Source organism: Marmota marmota, unplaced genomic scaffold, assembly GCF_001458135.2.
Source record: "Marmota marmota marmota unplaced genomic scaffold, marMar, whole genome shotgun sequence".
In the NCBI taxonomy this organism is placed as follows: Eukaryota; Metazoa; Chordata; class Mammalia; order Rodentia; family Sciuridae; genus Marmota; species Marmota marmota.
The window spans coordinates 1,700,999-1,721,152 of record NW_025999895.1 but is presented as its reverse complement, the minus strand read 5'-3'; the positions used below and the strand labels follow the sequence as shown (position 1 = coordinate 1,721,152).

General features: G+C 50.5%; 2 protein-coding genes across 4 annotated transcripts in view; one reads left to right on the top strand and one right to left on the bottom strand.

Annotated features, from left to right (window-relative positions):
• The window catches only part of Rptor (regulatory associated protein of MTOR complex 1), a 341,575-nt gene that overhangs the window by 259,997 nt on the left and 61,424 nt on the right, over positions 1–20,154 (top strand). For all 3 annotated transcript variants that reach the window (XM_048797491.1, XM_015504082.2, XM_048797493.1), the window contains 2 exons: positions 1,243–1,326; positions 2,857–2,967. In XM_048797491.1, the coding sequence (XP_048653448.1) occupies positions 1,243–1,326; positions 2,857–2,967 (195 nt within the window). The remainder of the gene's footprint in view (positions 1–1,242; positions 1,327–2,856; positions 2,968–20,154) is intronic.
• LOC107157715 (fatty acid-binding protein 5-like) lies at positions 4,465–5,139 on the bottom strand. The gene has a single exon (XM_048797499.1). The coding sequence runs from the start codon at positions 5,069–5,071 to the stop codon at positions 4,664–4,666; it is 408 nt and encodes a 135-aa protein (XP_048653456.1). The 5' UTR covers positions 5,072–5,139; the 3' UTR covers positions 4,465–4,663.

Here is a 20,154-nt window from a genome sequence, read left to right as displayed (position 1 = left end):
AAAAAAAAAAAAAAAAAAAAAAAAAAGAGAGAGAGAGAGAGAGAAAAGTAAAACTTTAATATAACAGAAAACACATACAAAATAGATGGCAAAGGGCACTCTCTTTTCATTTACTAAGAACTGTTTATCACTAGGAAAAAGTCAAACATTTAGGACTGCAGTTATGGCTCAATGGTAGAGTGCTTTCATAGCATGTGTAAGGCACTGGGTTCAATCCCCAGCACCACATAAAAATAAATAAATAAAATAAAGGTATTGCATCCATCTACAACTTTAAAAAAAATAAATAGAAAAATAAAGGTATGCATGACTGCTTTACTAGAAAAATAACCTATGAAAGTAATTTTACTAGTTGTGAAAAATTTCAGCTTCAAAGGACAGTTTCACCTACCATATTGTCTTAGAGTAATAGCAATAATAATAATTTGGGTTAGCCTCAGCTTTAATCACTTAGTTTCATGAGGCCCTTGTGGGAGGGTGTTGTGTTGTCCTTGTTTCATAAATTGCCAAATTGGTCTCTGAGGTCAAGTGCCTTCCCAGGGCCACAGCCCCATGAGGTGGTACTGCTTGTGTGGAGGGCAGATGGCCCCCCTGGCAAGTGGTTTGGTGACACAAGTACAGAAGCTTTGACAGTGTCATTTTGCTTCTTAAGTTTATCCTAGGGGAGAAGCTCTTGTGGGTGTGCAGAGTCGTGCTGGTTAGGAGATTCATCACAGCATCATTTATAACAACATTTTATGATAATTTAAATATCTAGCAGTGGGAAATCATTTTTAGAAGCTCACGTTCGTTCATATAAACGAAATGCTGTGCTTCTGTTCCGAATGACTTGGCAAGTCATGTCCAGGGCTGTGGAGCCATGACCACAGTGTGTTCAGTTTAAGGAAGAGACATGGATATAGATATATATAACGTGTTATCCAGTTTGGGATCAGTCAGGGATGTGTGTGGGTCTAAGACAAATGTTTAGCGGTTGATAAACCACAGTGCCACCACTGAGTTACCTTTTCAAGTGCAGTTGAAGTGTTCTGCTATTTTCTACAGTGAGCATATTTCACCCATGAAGAAGAAATAGAGAGTGTTTTCTTAACCTAGGAGTGTGAATTGTGGAGGACAGAAGGAACCAGCAGACAGATGGAAAGACAGTCAGGCTCCTGCTCGGAGCCACAGTCAGAGGCAGAGGCTTCCGGGGAAACAATGGAACAGTCTTGCCGTGATGCCCTTCTGTTCTTATCTTTCCAGGTGCTGCTAAGTCAAGTGCATCGGCTGAGAGCCTTGGACTTGCTGGGAAGATTTTTGGACTTGGGTCCCTGGGCGGTAAGCCTGGTGCGTGCTGACTGCCTTCCTTGGGCCCAGGGCTGGGGGAGGGTGGAGATCAGCTTCCACGTGACAGTCTGAACTTAGCCAGTGTTCTGGAAGGTGCCCCAGCCACATGATTTAGAGTGCATGTCCTCTGCGGGATGTCCAGGAAATCCCGAGGCCTTGGAGACCACCTCCCGTTCCTGCACAGCTTTTAGCAGCACCATGTTGGGTCTTTTGTTTCTGCTTTGCCCTTGTTCCCATCTGATGTTAGACTCAGTGCTGAGGGAGGAAGTGTTGCTGGCGGGGCACTTCTCAGGAGGCCTGCCTGCCATTGCCAAGAGGCAGGGAGCCACAGAGCCGCACGCATCCCTCTCAGGAAGTCTCTGAATGCTCATCACTGCCTTTTCATATTATTTTAGGCACAGTTCTGAAGTGCTTTTCTGGTTACTCATTCTATAGCAGAGTAGAAATGGCCATTTAAAGCAGAAGAGATTGGCATGAATAGAATTAAGAAATGATCTGTTTTTGGTTTTCTTTTTCAACAAATATATCACAAGGAAAATTGGGGAAATTTTTACATTAAAAGAGATTCAACATGTATACTAAAAAGAACAAATTTAAAAATATGTAATGAAGAGAGATTCAAGAGACCTATCACCCAAGTTGGGCACCGTGGCACACACTTGTAATACCAGAGATTCCTCAGGCTGAGGCAGGAGGATTGCAAGTTCATGGCTAGCCTGGGAAATTTAGGGCCTATCCCAAAATAAAAAGGGTTGCAGATATAGCTCAGTGCTAAAGTGCTCCTGGGTTCCCCAGTACCCGAAACAGGGACCTAGGAGACATTTGCAATATGTACGTAGATCTTATTTGGTTCTGTTTGCAAATAAAATTTTAAAAGTTGAAGTTTGAAAATTTATATTCAGTGAACAATTAGAAATTGAACTGGCCCGAGGATGTAGCTCAGTGGTAGAGCACTTGCCTAGAACGCACAAGGCACTGCATTTGATCCCAGCACTGCAAAAGAAATAAATAAATAAACACTGGGTGTTGCACATTATTAAAGAGCAGCTGTGCATTTTGAGTGACATACTGAGTGCTCACAAGTGCAGCCGTGTTGTGTCCGGCCTGCTTGAGAGCACTGCAAGAGGGGAGCAGGTGGGCAGAGGGAGCCAGGGCACTGGGCGGGCACACCAGGCTGCCTGCTGAGGTCCACTTCAGGGCTTTCCCTAATTGGGTACTGCCAATACAGTGTCATCAGTCAGCCGCCACGGAGGAGGAGAGAGGGAGTCTACCAGTAGGAAGAATAACTAAGTGTGCACTCTTCCAGCACGTTGCTCCCTGGAGATGGCCGTCTCTAGGTCAGTCCTGGTCAAGGCTAGAAGTACTGACACCTTCTAGGAATAAAATCAGAGACGGGTCTACCTACAGGTGAGGTAGGCTTTAAGTGAGGTCTTTTGTTTCTGTCGCATTGGCCCGTGTGCTGAGGTATTGTCCCAGGGCTGTAGCCCATGAAGTCAGGCAGGGCCTCACCAACTGTCCTTCCCGCCCCAGGCCCTGTCAGTGGGCATCTTCCCATACGTACTGAAGCTGCTCCAGAGCTCAGCCCGAGAGCTGCGGCCACTGCTCGTCTTCATCTGGGCCAAGATCCTCGCCGTGGACAGCGTGAGTGACTTCTGTCTGTCCTTTGGTGGGCATGGAAACAAGGCCCTGAGTATGGACCCCAGGCCACTCACCCTGAATGACAGTGGCCAATGAGCCTGGGCTGGGGCTGGCCCTCCTGCTGCACTTCCTGTCCCACGTCCTACCCTACATGGCACCTAGCAGCTGGTCTCTGTCACCCCCGCCATCAGCTTACCTGTCCTGCTTCCCTTAGCACCTGTGCTTTGTCCTCCCACCCCCACCTGTCCTCAAGGCCATTCTCTGTGCCCCTGATGAAAGCTGGGTGCACCTCACCGGCCTTAGCAGCCTGTCCCACCAGGGCTCTTTTCCACTTCAACGTACAAGTGCTGGCCGAGGCCCCAGCTGCTACCACGGCTCTCAGCGTGGTCCTGGCAGAGGTCCCCGTCGAGGGCCCTTCTCCACTTGCAGCTGCCTTCCTCTGCTCTCTTCACATTGTCCCTGTTCCTCATTCTTGCTGGCCGGGCGGTCTCTTGTTCTCTCCACAGAGACCTGGCCAGGGCCCCTTACTCAGAACTCCATGCCAATCTGTAGGTGACACAGAGGTCTGCTGTCCCATAGGCTCAGTCCTGTGGATCAAGTCACATCACACAGGAGGTTTCAGAAGGAGGAGGGCTGAGTGATCCTATGGGTGGGGCTGCACATGTACCAATTTCAACCAATTTCAAGGGCATGTAGGATAGACTGAGGGGTGCGAGGAGGCAGAGGGCCGGAGGATGGAGAGTCAGCTCCAGCACGGGACTGCGACGGACAGGAGCTCTGGCAGCGACAGGCTGGAGACAGGAGGAAGCCTGCAGCTGGAGTGACGGGTCTGCTGTGTTACCAGGCTGTGGGGACTGACGATTTGGGAACAAAAAAACCCATAAAAACCAAGTCCTGGTTGAAAAAAAACTGCCTGGCCTCAGTGTAGAGTCGATTGCTATGTAGAGATGGAAGGGGAGGGCAGCTCTGTCCCGAAGGGTGTGAGGGTGGCCAGGTGGCCCTGGGCCGCTGTTGGGGCTGGAGCCAGCGTGGCAGAGGCAGCAGCTCATTCAGACCCCAGTAGCAGCCTGCGGGCGAAGGCTGTCTAGGAAAGAGGCTGTGGAGGGTTGGGATTCCATTGGTGGTAGCCGTGAGGCCCTGGAAGGGATTGTGCGTGCAGGTTCTGAGGCTGAGCTGCTGTCCTGGGGAGCCAAGAAAGAAGCACAGGCATGGAGAGGAGAAAGGTGGGAGGGCCTTGGCATCCAGGAGGTTCCAGAGTGACAGGTGTGCTGGGCACGGGAGGGGTGTCACCCTCTGCAGGGTTTGAGGGACAAAGACGTCCCGGAAGCAGCCTCCGTGCTGGCCGTCTGCCTTCCAGGCAGCATGGGGTTCTGAGTCAGGCTGGAGCTGCCATGGCACAGAGCCTGCGGGAGAGTGGAATCGGGCTGAGGTTGGCTGGCCCGAGGGGCTATGGGGGCGGACAAGGCGGCTGGCTTTGCTCTTTTTTTTTTTTTTTTTTTTTTAGCACAAACACATTTATTTACTAACCAAAGGGATGATCTTAGTTAAACTAACACTTTGAAATAGTTGCATGTAAAATGTTTGTGATAGAGATAATTGAACACAGTAATGAAAAAAAAAAAGAGTCTGGAGATTGGCTCATTGAACTGAGCTTCTTCATTCTTTCAGCTAATTCCTGTCCAAAGTGATGATGGAGTTTTTATTCTACTTTCTCATAGACTCGAGTACAGGTAACATTATTCATGACACACTCCACCACTAACTTCCCATCTTTCAATTTTCTTGTTATTGTGCTTTCCTTCCCATCCCATTCCTGATGCTGAACCAATGCATCATCAACAAAGCTGCAGACCGTCTGAGTTTTTCTGCCATCAGCTGTAGTTTCTTCAAACTTCTCTCCCAGGGTACAAGAAAACTGTGTTGTTTTCAAAGTGCTTTCAGTTTTTATGTTGAGCTTCTGGCCGTCAAGAGTGAGGATACAATCTGGTTTGGCCATTGCGCCCATTTTCCTCATAGTCAGTCCCACTCCTAGTTCTTTCATGTAGTCATCAAAGCCTTTGCTGTCCACCAGGCGCCACCTTCCTTCCAGCTGCTGAACAGTGGCCATGGTGGGCGCGGGCGGGCTGGTGTACGTGGCGAGGGGAGCTGCTGGGAGGCGGATAGCGTGCTCTGGCTTTGCTCTTTAATGTGTGTTCAAAGCAGTAGTCCAAACAGTGTCCAGTTGAAGAACCAGGTCCACATTCCCAGCTGGACCTCAGTGGCCTCTGCGTGTGGCTGTGTGTGGGTGACACCTGCAGTAGGACTTCCAGCTGAAAGCGTTCCTGCCTCAGCCCCATGGAGCAAGTGGGCACTTGTGGCGTAGTCATGGATAAGCAGGCACTCACAGGAGAGGCCCCGAGGCCCAAGGCTGCGCATGACCAGTGGCTGAGCTTGGCCCTGAGGCTTCGTGTGGAGGTGGGAAGGGGAGAACGCAGAAGCACCAGCTCAGATGGGTGGAGAGGTCGTGGTCTTGTAGCCCAGAAGGTCCTTGCCTTTCCTGGGAGGCAGAGCAGAAGGGAGTAGAGAACCCTGCAACACCGTGTGTCTCCTGCCTCCTTCTCAGGTCCCCTTCTTGCTCTCCGTGGACCCCTTGGCACCTGCTCAGCCCCTCCTCTCAGGCAGGTGTGTACCTGGCTCTGACCTGCCCATCTGCCCGTCTGCCTCATTCCATTTGCCCTCTAGTCACCAAAGCCAAGACCCAGCATCCCTCTTGGTCCCCTCCCTCTTGGTGGCTAGGACCTGCCTGTGCTCCACCAGAATCACCCTCAGGCCACCTGTGGCCTTGGACTGGGCTCAGCTGTGCCTGCTGCACCCTGTTCTCCAAGCACTAGAGGCAGCAGAATAAATCAGCAACCACTCCAAGCCCAGTCCCTCCACCTGGGCTTTCTTCTTGAGGGTCCTGTGCAGTGGCGCCAGCAGAGCCACTAGCCTGCCCCACTCCTTGAGCCCCACCAACAAGCCTCTGGACTGGAGTCCAGCCTGGCCCTGGGGGCCCCTTGGCACCTGCTCAGACCCTCCTCTCATACAGGTGTGCCTGGAGACCCAGAGCTGGGCTGACCCCTGCTGAGGCTGTGCTGAGGGGCTTGACAGGTGGACAGTCAGGAACCCCTGCTTCTGCTGCAAGTGCTGCCTTCACTGCATGTCTGCTTGGGGCTGGGGCAGGACCTTTACTAGTGTTTCTTTATTGATCTTACACAGAAACTCTGTTGGACTCTTGATAGTTCTAATTATTTACCTGTAGGGTCTCTTGGACTTCTATGTAGACCATCATGCTGCCTGAAACACGCAGCCTGTGCCTCTCCTCCAGCTGTAGGGTCTCTTATTTTCTGGGCTAAGTGTGCCACCCCACCCCCTCCCCCCAGGACTCTGGCCCTGCTGTATTGGAGCTGTGGCACTGCGTCCTGCAAGGCTCTGGTCTTCTGAACCCCTGATGCCAGCTTGAACTTGATTCCACCCTGACTGTTGCTGGGCCCCATGCTGTTTGCCTGGCTCTGACCAGTGAGTGCTTCTGTTTGTTCTATAATAACCAGAATAGTGAATATTTACATAATAAATAGAATCTTGTGTTTCAACAAAATATTTACCTTCATGTTCATTAAACTAACTTCCAATGCTTTAGGAGATGGGCAACAACACTGGGCTTAGGAGTCGAGCACTGGACTTGAGCCCGTCGCCCCATTTGCTCCAGCAGGCCTTTCTCTCCCACTGAGCCGCCCTCCACCTGGGTCCTGGCTGTGATGCTCACACCGCTCCTGCAGCCAGGTTTCCACCACCATCACCATGGGAAGCTGTTCTTGAGTGACAGCCAATAGGGACCTTCAGGGAACAGCCCAACTCTGTTATGGAGCTGTCCTTTCTGATCATTCCCCCGGCCCTCCTTTCACATTCACAGAAGAGCCCCGTCACGCAAACAGAGGGCTTTCCTCGGGACATTGTGTTGGAGCTGTTTCTTTCCTACCCCCTTATCTTTGTCTTCTGTGTTGGCACTTTTAGAAATTTATTGGCACCATTACTTGTTACCTGGCCCTGATACCACGTGGGAAGGCTGCTGGGTACGTGAAGCAAAGAGCCCACCATGGAGCAAAGCCCAGGGAGAGAGGAGGGCAGAAAAGGCCCCCACTGTGATAGCGACATGTGGCTGAGGACACTGAGCTTGGCCCACCTCCAGGCCTGCCAGTGCGGCATGCAACATTTAAGCCAGCTTTGATTCCCATGATTACCAGTCTCTAGTACCTGTTAGTGCCTAGAAGGAGGCTATATCTTTGTCATTTTGGGAGTGTCTGTGTCTGCGTCTGAAGACAGGTGGCCTGTCGTAACTGCGCTTTACAGTTGTGTTGTCCCCGGGTTTGCAACTGACTGTCCTGTCACAGTGTGCAGGGAATGGAGTCTGAAATTGCCTCTCATTCCCATGTGGCTTGCATGGGCTCATGGACAGAGCTGGCCGCCAGCTCAGGCCACAATGCTTCTCTGAAGGAGCAGGGCTGGTGGTTCTTGTCGACAGCTGCTGAAGGAATTATCCTGTGCACCATGCTGCCCATGGCGCAGCCAGAAACACCCTCCCTGCTATGTTTTGCAGTGCCTGTAGGCTCCAAGCCCAGCGTGCAAACTGATGTGTTCACCAGCTGTTGCACCTGCTCATGTAATAGTGATTTCCCACTGAGGGGCCTTTTGAAACGTTTCTGTTTGAAACTGAGTGTCGTCCTTCTTCTTGGTAATTGCCCTGGTCATAGTCCCCAGAGATTAAAGTTCAGTGTGGATTTCAGCAGTTGCTTCTCCTCTTCTCACCTCTGGCAGGGCTGTGTAGCTGGCCTGCTCAGTTCTCCCTGCCAAGTTCAGTGGCCCCCGAGTGACTTGAGTTTGCTCTCATGTGAATTGGAGGCATGTGAGGTCAAGGAGGCTGTCAGACCCCAGTGTTCTGAGCAAGCCCTGTGCTGGAGCCAGCCAGTCCCCCTGGCATACTCTGGGAGTCTGAGAAGCTCAGGCCCCTGCAGGCTGGACCGACTGGTGTCTGAGGGCTGCTGTCCACCATCTTGCTCAAGGCTCTTAGAGAACTCATGCTGTGGGTGGCAAGTATCTAGGTCCTCCAGAAGTGGCTGTGGGAAGAAGCAAAGAGGCCCTGAGGAAGAGGAACAGGCTGGACAGAACCACACACTCTTTGGTCAGTGGGGCAGCATGTATTGGTAGACACTGATCTGACACAGTGAGGCCCGGGGCAAGGAGAGCCTCTTCCAAGCCCTGAATTCTCCAAGGAATCCTATCCCAGAGTGTCTTCCAAAGTCACTCCCTGCTTCGTGTCTCACCACCAGACAGGGGGAGTCAAGAAGCAGTTCCATAATGAGGAGCAGGGAGTTAGCGTGCCATCATGTCCCCAGCTGCCGGTGTTGGGCTTGGCAGGCAAGAACTTCCAGATGTCGTTGCATGTCTGCTGTGCATATTCAAAAGGCTTGTGACAGAGCTATAGAAAGCACCCAGCTCACTCGTAGACATGGAAATGGCAGTCTGTGACGTGAGGGACAAACCCCTCAGGGTCAACAATGGATGGCATGTCACAGGAGAAAGTTATCAGTAAAAACCACCCAAATAGAAGCATGGTGAGAAGAGAGTTGAGAATCCGAGGCACGTCATCGAGTCACGAGGAAACCGCCGGAGATGTGACACAGTCAGAAGCAGTGCTGAAAGAAGTAATGGCTGGACACGTGGCCTGGCAGTAGAGCAGCCCGGGCTCAATCCCAGAAAAGAGAGAGGAGGGAGAGAGGCAGGCTAAGGGTTTTTCAAATTTGAGGAAAACTGTTAGCCCACAGGTCCGGGAAGCTCAGTAAACCACGAACCCAGGAAACGTGAAGAGAACTGCATCATATACTTCATAGCTGGTGTTAAATTTAAAAACCCAAAAAGCAGTCAGTAAAGAAAGTGGGGGGATAAAGATAAGGACATCAACAGATTTCTACCAGAATCAATGGAAAAACCCATGGGGGAGCAACATCTTTTTTTGTTTTGTTTTTTGGTGCTGGGGATTGAACTCAGGGCCTTGTGCATGCAAGGCAAGCGCTCTACCAGCTGAGCTATGTCCCAGCCCTGGAGCAACATCTTTGAAGCACTGAAAGGAAGAACTGTCAACCTACAGTTCTGTACCAGTGAAAGTATCTTTCAAAGATGGAGAAAAACAGACTTTTAGCTGGGTGCAGTGGCACACACCTGCAATCACAGTGACCCGGGAGGCTAAGGCAGGAGGAGGACAGGTTCAGAGCCAGCCTCAGCAACTTAGCAAGACGCTGTCTCAAAACAAAAAGGGCTGAAGGTCATCGAGTCACGTGGCTCACTAGTGGAGCACCCTGGGTTCAATCCCAATACTCTCTCCCCTCTAAAAAAAGATTTTTAAATAAAATATATAGACAGAGCAAAATTTTCACTGAAGACCTACACTACTGCCAGGTTGGACAGAGCCCTTTAAGACATGATTGATTGAACAACAGTAACAGCAGAGCACTGTGCAGTTTATAACTGTAACAGCAGAAGGTTAGGAGGAGAGGGGACAAAGGGGTCCTGTCTTTCAGCTTTTTACTTGGTTCTTTTACTTGGTGGTCTGATGTCACCTGGAGGCAAGTTTTGAGAGTTAGGAATGGAGTCTAGGCTGGGGGCAGCTCAGTGGAACAGCACTTGCTCCTGTGCAGGGCACCTAGTTCCTTTACAAAGAAAAAGATTCAGCCGTGATCTTGCTCCTACCAGAGCTGAGGAAGAACCAGCTGGCAGTGAGGGAGAGGATTCGAAGTCCTGCCCGTGAACTCACACCAGAGAAGGAAGGAAGAGGGGGAGAACAAGACTAGACGTGGCACCTGAGAGAAGTAAGAGGGTAGGTGTGAGGCTGTCACACGAGCAGCCTTGGTGGAGAAGTCGAGGGACCGTCACTGAAAGGACAGGGCGGAAAAGCTGTACGCTGCCCACCGAAAGCGCACTTTCACACAGCAGTTAAGTAAAGAGACGCAAGTGAGTTAAAAGTAAGGGGTGGGACAGCTCTTGTCCTCCACCACTAGGCTCAGGAGGGCCGCAGTGCCCTGCGATGGCCAAGGGCATTTCAGGGTGAAAAGGAGCCCGTCCATTGGGATCACAGTGCGTGTTCCCCCAGTAGCAAGGGCGCCTGGATACTGCGGCAGGACTGGCAGGACAGCAGGGGGACGAGGGAATTCATAGTTATAGTACCTCAGCCCTGGAAGGAGGAAGTAGGAGACAGACCAGCACGGAGAGCGGGCTCCGTCGACCTTCCCTGAGCAGAGCACCGCACGGCAGCCACATGGGCTGGGGGGCCACAGCGCGCTCCCCACCAAGTCGGACAAGTCAGACTCGGTGCGCTCTGCAGCCAGGTGTGGCGTTGGTGGGGGGGAAGGCCGCTAGACCAGAGGGCAGGCATGATGGTCCGTGGGAGAGATGAAGTGAAGGTGAGTTTTACACAAGTAACTATGGAAATTGTAAATATGAGTGCATACCCATAGCACATTAGAATAATAATCTGTTATTACATGTAATGTGTGACTTAAGATTATGGACATGTAATCAAAATGTTTAAATACATATACCTTTTATATTAAGATATAAAATCAAGAAAATATTAACATTTTTCAGAGAAACAATCATGAGGGAAACTTCTTAAATGCTTTATTTTCATTGAATGAGATTAAAAATTCAACATACCAAAATGTGTGGGTACAGCTGATAAGGGTTGAGAGGGGAGGTGTTAGGGCTACTCACACACATCATGGGGAGAGTCGAGCCGTGGCCCCAGCTTGCTAAGACTTTAGTAAGAGAAAGAGAACACCCAAAGGAGCAGGAGGAAGAAAGTAATCAAGACCAGGATAGAAATCAGTGTGAAAGGAAACAGAAGCAGCGTAGAGAATCAGTTCAACTAAAGCCAGTCTTCAAACAGATCAATAAGATTGATGAGCCACACCTGCGAGGGAAACAGACAGGAGACACAGATTCCCTGTGTCTGGAATGACGGTGCAACCCTGATAGGCCCAGAGGCATTAAGAGGATGGGAGCAGACACCACGGACAGCAAAGCTCTGGAGCAGCCTGTAACTTTGACACCACGACTCAGACACACGCCTGGACACACTCCACTCCTTAAGAAGAGACAAATCTGAATAGAAATCGAATTTGTAATGTCTGTTAAAGAAATCGAATTTGTAATTTAAAACTTTCCTACAAAGACAACTGCACAACCATTTGGTGTCCCTGGGAACTCTTAAGACATTAAGGAGGAGACGTGGATGGCACGACACCCCATCCCGTGTCATTCCGTCAGCGTTGCCTTGATACCAAACATCAGAGATATTAGAGCTGCAGACACGCATGCTCTCGCAGCATAGAGCGCAGCCTCTCCACAGAGCCCCTCAGGCACAGGCAGCAGCTAATGGGAAGAGTGCAGCTTGACCTGTGAGACTGGCCGCAGGAGCACACTGGTGCCATGGCCATACTGACGAGAGCAGAGAACCAGCTACCAGATGTGAGATCCACCTCCAATTTAAAGAAGCAAGAAGCCACACCAGCAGTGGGAGGGACCTGAGGGACCCTCCCGACAGCACCTGCCAGGAACCTGCAGCCACAGCACCAGCCCAGGGGCTCTGCCCTTGCCACATCCTGCAGCCCTGCCCCGCGCCTTCTGTCGGTCCAGCTTCTGCTGTGTTTGCTACCTAGGAGAGCTCACCCCTGAGCCACAGCCCCAGCCCTTCTTAGTTTTTATTTTGAGACAAGATTTTGCTAAAAGGCCCAGGTTGGCCTTGTCACCCGTGAAGCTACTATGCCCAGCTGTTGTACTGGGATTTCTTGGTAGCACAGTAAGGCGAGAATAAATGACACAGATTGGAAAAGAAGACACGTGACTACCTTTATTTTCCAAGAACATGATCTATGTAGAAAATTTGTTCAAATCTATTTTAAAAAGACACTGCAGCTAATAAATAGGTTTAGTGTGTTTGGCAGTTCCAAGATCTATTTACAAATATCAGTTTTGTTTGTATATACTAGTAATGAACAATTAGAAGTTGAATTTAAAATAGACATTTACAATAGCATCAAAATATGAAATAACTTAGGGATAAAGTCTGACAAAAGTACGCAGGATCTATACACTAAACTCACTAATAATTGTTAACAGGAATCAAGAAAAACTAAGTAAATGAAAACCTATTCCATTAATACGAGTCCTGCTCCTGAGTCCATATGGAGATGCAGAGTACCTGGAAAGGACAAGACGATTTTGAATAGAGCAGAAAAGCTGGAAGATTAAACTGCCTACCCAGGACTGAGCTGTAGATTCCAGGACTCAGATCTGAAATGGCATCAGAAAGACAGATAGATAATAGAACAGAAGGAAGTCAATAAATAGACCCACCCAAACCTGGGAACAGGGGCACTTCACTGTAGTCCTAGCTCCTGGGAGGAGCTGAATTAAGAGGTTCCCTTGAGCCTGGGCAACAGAGTGAGACCCCATCTCAAAAACATGAGACCAGCTGTCCACATGGATAAGAGATTTCCAACAAAGGGGCAAAGACAAGTCAATTCAGTGCAAAAAAGACAGTCTTTACAACTATATGGTGCCAGGGCAATTGTATATCCATATGCAAGCAAAATAAATTAGAGCCCATACCTTGGATTGCATACAAATTAACTCAAAATGGATCACAGAGGAAATGTAAATGTTACAACTATACAGCTTCTAGACAAAAATATAAGAAGAGACTTCCATGACCCCTGGATTAAGCAAAGATCTCTCACAAGACTCAAAGAGTCCTTACAGAACAAATTAACAAATTGGTTTTCATTAAAATGAAAATGTGTACATCAGGAGAATGAGCACAGCGTTCACAGATGGGGAAAGTGTGTGCTGATTGTGTCTCTAATAAAAAAACGTATCCTGAGAGCACGTAGGAACTCCCCAAACTGAACCTAAAAAAAAAAAAAAATGCCAAGAAAAGTGGGCAGGAGGTCTGAGCAGAGGCTGCGCTGAAGCAGCAGGAGTGGGCAGCATGCACGTGGAGACATGCTGGGCACTGCCAGTCAGGAGAGGTGCGCATCAGCACCCGATCAGGTCCCCCACACCCATGGGACCTCTGAGGACAGCGGTTTTCAGCACATACTCGCCCGTAGTGCAGCCCCTCCACACACGGGCTGCACTCACCCGGGAGACCTGGGAGACCTGCAGCATGGTCAGGTTTCATAGCCCAAAACCAGAAGTACCAGTGAATGAATAGGTGAAGGAGGTTTGCCACTAAGGGGATCCTACTCAGCAGTAAGAAAGCAGGATTCACCCCAGCACGACACCCTGAGGACAGGAAGCCAGTGGCAGAAAGCTGCAGCTGTGCAAGTCCATGCAGAAGGCAGAGCAGGCTGCGGAGGGGCAGGAGGGTCGCCAAAGGCAGAGGTAGCTTATGAGGGCTGGATCCATTGCCCTCATTGTGCTGGGGCTTCACAGGCCGCACATAAGCTTCTCGTGTAGCCCTTCCTCCTCAATGAAGCCATTGAGCAATGCCACTGCCAGATGTTTGGCATAGGACCCAGGCCAAATCCAGAGCTGGGAAGGGCTCGTGCCTAGCAGGAGGAGTTGGAGTGGGGGCTGGATAGCGGCAATAGTGCTGTATCGCCGTTGGACTTCTTGAGAGCAGTAATGATTCTGTGGCTGTGACGAATGTCCCTTTCCTTAGGCACATCTCTGGACAGAGCAGCGGGCTAAGTGCAGTTTTCACAGTGCAAAAGAGGGTAGGGGCAGGGTGGGAGGCGATGGGCACAATATTTGTTCGACTATCCTCAAGGCCATGTGATGAGACGTCAGGGTACGTGACTGCTTGATGAGAAGTACAGGAAACGTGGCCAGATCCATGTTGTCGCAGTGCATGCTCTGGGAAAATGGGGGTGGTGGTTCTTAATAAATTCCTCCAGTCTGTTGTTACCATTTTTCTCTCTGCTAATTAAGAAGATTAAGGGAGGGAAGGCAGTTAATTAAGGACTGCTATAGCTGGGTTCCAGTTAATTGAGTTTTTTTTTTTTTTTTTTTTTTTTGTAGGCACAATTAATATACAATTCAGGCAGACCTTCCTCGTCACAGTTAATAAAGTTTTATTTATAGTACCACTAGGGAACACCAAGGGCACCGTGTCGGTGAGTGTGGAAAAACACTCTGAGCTGGTGTTTGTGAAGTGAATCCACATTTGGGGGTGGGAAGAGACGTGGCCATATGTGCAGGCTTCCCTGGTCCCAGGAAAGAGTCAAACAGTGAGTAACAGGCAGTCGCAGGAAGAGCAGGGTTTCTTCCTCCTGCCTGTCTCACAATTGCTGCCGTTGCCACTGCAAGGTGGCTTCCTCGCAGTTCACTCACTCGGACATTTCCACAGCCTCTCTCTTCCCATCCCTCTGCTGTGCCCCCTCCGCCCCCTCCTCACACATACACACAGACTCATTTGAGGCAGTGTTTGGGGTCAGTGAGGCTGGCTTCCCAGCACCACACCCTGACAGCGCAAAGCCCGGGGCCCTGGTGGCCCTCAGCAGTGGACCGTGACCACCTGTGAGAGCCACCTCCTGGGCCAGGCTCTTCCTTGTTGGTTGTGTCCTGGACTCCTGTTCCCATGCTTTCTACAGGAATGAACTTTTAAGAACAGTCTTAGGGGCTGGGGCTGGGGCTCAGTGGTAGCGCGCTTGCCTGGCCTATGTGAGGCACTGGGTTCAGTCCTCAGCACCACATGAAAATAAATAAAGGTATGGTGTCCATCTGCAACTAAACAAAACCTGAAAAACCATCGAGTCTTAGATCACAGAAACCTGGAGAAGACAGGACGTGGAGTTCCCACGTAGCACACCCGGGTTCCCCCGCCACTGGCCTTGTGTAGTGCCTGGCCACTGACGTGCCATGCTGGTGTCTGTCCTCATCGGGGCTGTGGTCTCACGTTGCCTCAGCTTTATGTCCAGGATCCCACCAGAGTCCCTGCAGTCCCTGGGTCCTCCTGTCTCCTTGGGCTCTTCTGCCTGGCCCTGGAAGCTGGAGGAGCACTGGCCAGGTTGGGCATTTGGTAGGCTGCTGCCCACTGCAGTGTGTCCAATGCTCTCCTTGTGGTTAGACCTGGAGGCGAGGGCCATCTCGCACGTGCCCTGGTCCGCGTGTGCCCACATGGCTGTGCCCACGTGGCGTTGGTGTGGCGCCCGGCTGAGGAGGTGTTTGCCAGCTTTCTCCCCTGGGGTCCCTTGACTCCTGCTGTCTGTGCCCTGGGATGTGCTGGCGTTCATCTCTAAGCGTGCGTGGCTCGCTTGTCTTCGGGGCACGCCTGGTTCACGACGTCCCTCCCTGCCGGCTCAGCCTCCTCTGAAGCCCCGGTCAGTGGCTGCTTCCTTCACTGCCCCTCATAGAATCAGCCTTTCTGCCCCCACCTTCCAACCAGCAGTGACTGGACAGAGTTAGTGACTTCCACCCTAACATCGGGAGCTCTGCCAGTCAGGGTAGGCAAGGCTTGGGAGAGTCCTCGGGTACCAGCCTCCAGCCCAGAGTCCCTAGGGCCTCGTGGTCCTTCCTTCCCGCATCCCGGCTTAGCCTGCCTGAGCTGCTTTGATGGTCCACTTGCATCCTCCACTGCAAGTTGCAACATGCAGAAAGTCGTCAGAGTGCAGTGTCAGAGGCTGCGCGGGCAGGGCGTGCTCTTCTCAGTATCGTTTTCATTGTCACACACAGTGACCACCTCTTAACTGCAATTGCACGTGAGGGAGGGGCTGCTTTTCAGGAACCCTCCGATGGGGGAGATCCAGGTGCACCCTCATGCCATCCCTGGAAAACTGTGGGCCAGGAAGGCAGTACCCCGCCCCACCGGAGCCAGGTCCCCATCCGAGCCCTGGGTCCGGCCTTGGTAGACCACCTGCCAGGAGGAGGCCAGGCCCAGGCAGACAGGCATGTTGGTGACAGCCAGGCTGCTGCTGGGTCTGTCTGGAGAGTGTGGGGGTGTCATCAAGAGGGTGCAGTTGTTTCAGATGTCTCTGGATGAAATGAAGATCAAAGGGAGCAAGCCGGAAATGGCTGCCTGCCCACCAGCCACTTGGGGTGGCACCTGAGGCTGACCGGATTAGGCACTGAGTGTTTCCATCTAGGGGTGCTGGGTTCCTTGTCTCTGGTCAGCAGAGAACTGAAGAACAGGACACAGACCGCCCGCAGGCAGCAGGTTTATTGCAAAAGTGACAGTAGCAGACTGCTCCAAGGAGAAGGGCCAGAGCCAGCGACCAGTGGGGGAGTGTGGGCTGGTTCCTTTCTTGGCCACTGGAATTTCCTCCTCTCCTCATCTCCTCTCTGTCCATGCATTTGTTTTAGTTTTTCTATTGGACCCACACTTAGGAGTACGAGTACAGAAGTGTCTGTCTGATTGGGTCCCCGCTTGTGTCCACGAGCACGTTTGTCAACTGGGAGGTTGACCTTGTTGGAAGGCCCTCTTCGTGCTCTTTTGCTCTGGCCCTGCCCGACCTCCTCACTGACCGTCTTGCCCTGGCTGACTGTGCCCTTCTACGTCGCCCTCGAGTCTGCAGAAGGCAGCCTGGTTGTCAGGCCACTCTCAGTCACCAGCTCAGACACCTGACTCCAGCCAGGGAGTGGAGGCTCCCAGGAGGCCCTTCCTTGTGGAGCGCCTGGCTGGGCTGTGTGCGTGTCCCCCAACTCTCTGTCTAACCTCCCTCCCCCCGACTTTGTCATATTGGTGGGAAGGGCAGCCGTAGTTGACTGGCGTGACGTGAGGCCTTGGAAGCACCAGCTCAGGCGCCTTTTCCAGGAACTGGCTGCTCTCTCCCTCTGGCAGAATCGAGGTCCTGAGAGCCCTGCCTAGAGGGAAGGGGCTGAGTGGGCTGTCCCCAACAGCACTGCCCAGGAGGAGCTGTGTGGGGGAGGCCGCCCTTCGCTGCTCACACAGAGGCAGGCAGAGTGCGCTTTTATATCGGAAGAAGTTGTGGTTGCCACTCAGCTCTGCGCTTGAAAGTGGTCAACATGGTGGAGTGTTGTATGTCTCTTACCACAGTTGTTAAAACTTGAAAGAGATTGCACCAAAAAAACAAACTATAATATATTCACTTATAAATATTTGGAATAATGCAGCAAACGAATAGATGATATACCCTGACAAAATGGGGTTTGTCCAGGGATACAAGGATGGTCCAACATTAGGGAAGCTACTGAGGGGAGGATGGAAGGATCTAGTGTCTTCTCATGCATACACAGCCATCAGGAACTCCTTCCCCACAAGAGCTTTCAAGTCCACCCAGCAGCAGCTCACAGGGGCGGGGTGGCAGGAGAGCGACGGCCAGAGGACACTGCCATTATCAGCACCTCCCATGGATGGGAGAAAGAAAGGCATAAAACTAAAACAATAAGACTGTCACTGTTTGCAAATGACAGGAATGTGTGCCTAGAACCCAATGGGATCAATTAAATACTAATAAGAGAACTTACTAGGATGGAGGCTTAAAATTAATATACAGAAATCAAAAGCAACAACCAGGTAGAAGATAAAATGGAAGAGAACACCCATTTATAATAGAATCATAAATCTAGGAATAATCTTAACCTGAGACATAAAAAAGCCACTGTGAGAAAAACCTTAAAACATTCCTGAGAGACCCAAAAATCAACTTGAACAAATAAAAGCATAGCCTGTTCTTTACAGAAGGGTTCAATGTCATAAATATGTCAGTGTTCCCTAAGTTAATTTATAACTTTAATATAATCCCAATAAAATTACCAGCAGACTTTTTTTTCTGGAACTAGACAAATGATCTAATCTCCATGTGGAGAAATAAATAAGAAAATGCAGAAATATTCTGAATAGGAAGAATAATGATGGAGAAGTAGTCCTGACAGATACCAGAATTCACCATGAATTCTCAGTAATCAGCGGCAGTGTGGTACTGGGCCACAGGCGGACACGGCACCGTGGAGCACCAGACACGGACCTGAGTAGGCGTGAGACATGCATGATGGAGATGTCACTTAGGTCACTGGGGTGGCAATGGCAGAGCTAGGATAACCGGAGGCAGTTATAGTCGGAATCTTAAATCTCCCCCAAAAGCCCATGTGTTACAGGTTTGTTCCCCGAGTCTTTGCCATTGGGAGGTCGTGGAGCCTCTAAGAGGTGGGGCCTAATGGGAGGTCTTAGGTCTTTGGGAACACCCTCAAGGAGATAGTGGGACCCCAGCCTTCCCACTTCCTCCATCTTTGCTTCCCAGCTGCCATGAGGTAAGTAGCTTTCTCTACCATCTGTTTCCACCATGATATCCTGCCTTGCCACAGGCCCAAAAAGCAAGGGAACCAACAACCACAGAATAAAACCATGAGCCAAAATAAATCTTTCCTCCTTGTATATTGATTTTCTCAGGTATTCTGTCACAGTAGTGGAACACTGACACAGAGGCTGATCCTGAACACCAGAGTTAGAGAGCAAGTGTCTTCAAATATAAAGAACAAAGCCATGAAAGTATTAGAAGAAAACCCAGATGTGTTAGCTTTTTCATTGCTGTGATCAAAGTACCTGACAAGAACAACTTATAAGAGGGAACATTTATTTTGAGCTTACTATTCCAGAGATTTGGTCCACAGTGGACCAACTCCATTGGGACCAAGGTTAGGCAAAATATCACGGCAAAAGGGCATGGAGAAAAGTTGGGTAGCCAGGAAACCCGGGATAGGGAAGGGCCACAGAGAAGATGCATCCTGGAGACCAAAGACTCAGCCTAGATGTCTTTGAAAAGTAGCGAAAATGGCAGCATTCACTTAGTGACTCACCTCCTCCAGCTATGCCCCACCCACCCACAGTTGCCTCCCAGTTAATCCATTCAAACTAGGATGGACTGATTAGGTCACAGCTCTTGTGATCTAATCATTTCACCTCTGAATATTTCTGTATTCATGTAGGAGGTTTGAGGAGACACCTCACATCCAAACCACAACATTCCATCTCTGGCCTCAAGAGCTTATGTCCATCTCACAGTGCGAAACGCACTTAGCCCTTCTCCAAGAGTCCCGTAGTCCCAGCACAGCTTTGCCCAAAGTCCAAGTCCAGAATCTCATCTGAGACTCAAGATAAATTCTTGGCTTTGAGCACTTATCAAAAGCAAGTTACGTCTATGCAATATGGAGTGGCACAGAGTACACATTCCCATTCCAAATCACAGTGATAAGGGTGCAGAAAGAAGGGATGAGACCAAAACAAGACTGAACCCGTCTGGGCAGACTCCTGGTACAGCATCTAGGACACGTGGCTGCAGGACGTGCTCTGCAGGGGTGGGGCTGCCCCACCTCTTTGGCCTTAGCGGTTGTGGCCCTCGTGGCCTCCCTTAGCCTGGCTCTCTCCACAGCCAGCAGGTTCTGTGGCAGACAGTCCACATTACCAGCATCGCTTAATTCCTAGGGTTTCCATTCCAGCTTCGGCTCCACCTTCACAGTTTCATGGGTCGCGCACTCGGGCAGCCCGCGGAGATTCTGACCCTGCTACACTTTGCCTGGCCTCCCAGGTCTTCCTTTGAGTGCTCCACGACCCCTGAACTCCGGCATCCTGCCTTCCTGCAGAACCAGCAGCATGTGGGAGATGCCAGGGTCTGCCATCAGTCTATGCAATACTTGGGCTCCCTGGGATCAGGAATGTAGTGGTGTCTGTGTGCCTAGGCAGCTAAGCACAGTGAAATAATTTCCTAGGCTCCCTTGTGCAAGCAGCACACCCCCACAGTCTCTTCTCAAAGGAATCCTTCCTTCTTCCCTTTGAGCCTGCAATGGGTATGATTTTGCTACCAGCAAAATCCATGCTACTGACTGACTGCTTGTGCTGCCTTGAAATTTCCTCCACCAGGTTAATGAGTTCATCACTTTTAAGTTCAGCTTCAAACAAAGTCTCAGGACATGGGTAAAATGTAGCAGAGTTCTTTGCCAGAATATAACACAAATGGCCTTTAGTCCAATTTCCAATAATCTTCATTTTCCTCTGAATCCTCATGAGCACAGTCTTTATCGTATGCATTCCTATTCTCATTCTGGTCTTTTGAGCTCCCATCAAAATCACATATTAAGCTCTGCTTACATTTTAAGACCTCTCTAGCCTGTATCTCCAAACTTTTCCGAACTGCTCCTACAGGCCAGCTGCAAAGGATTTTG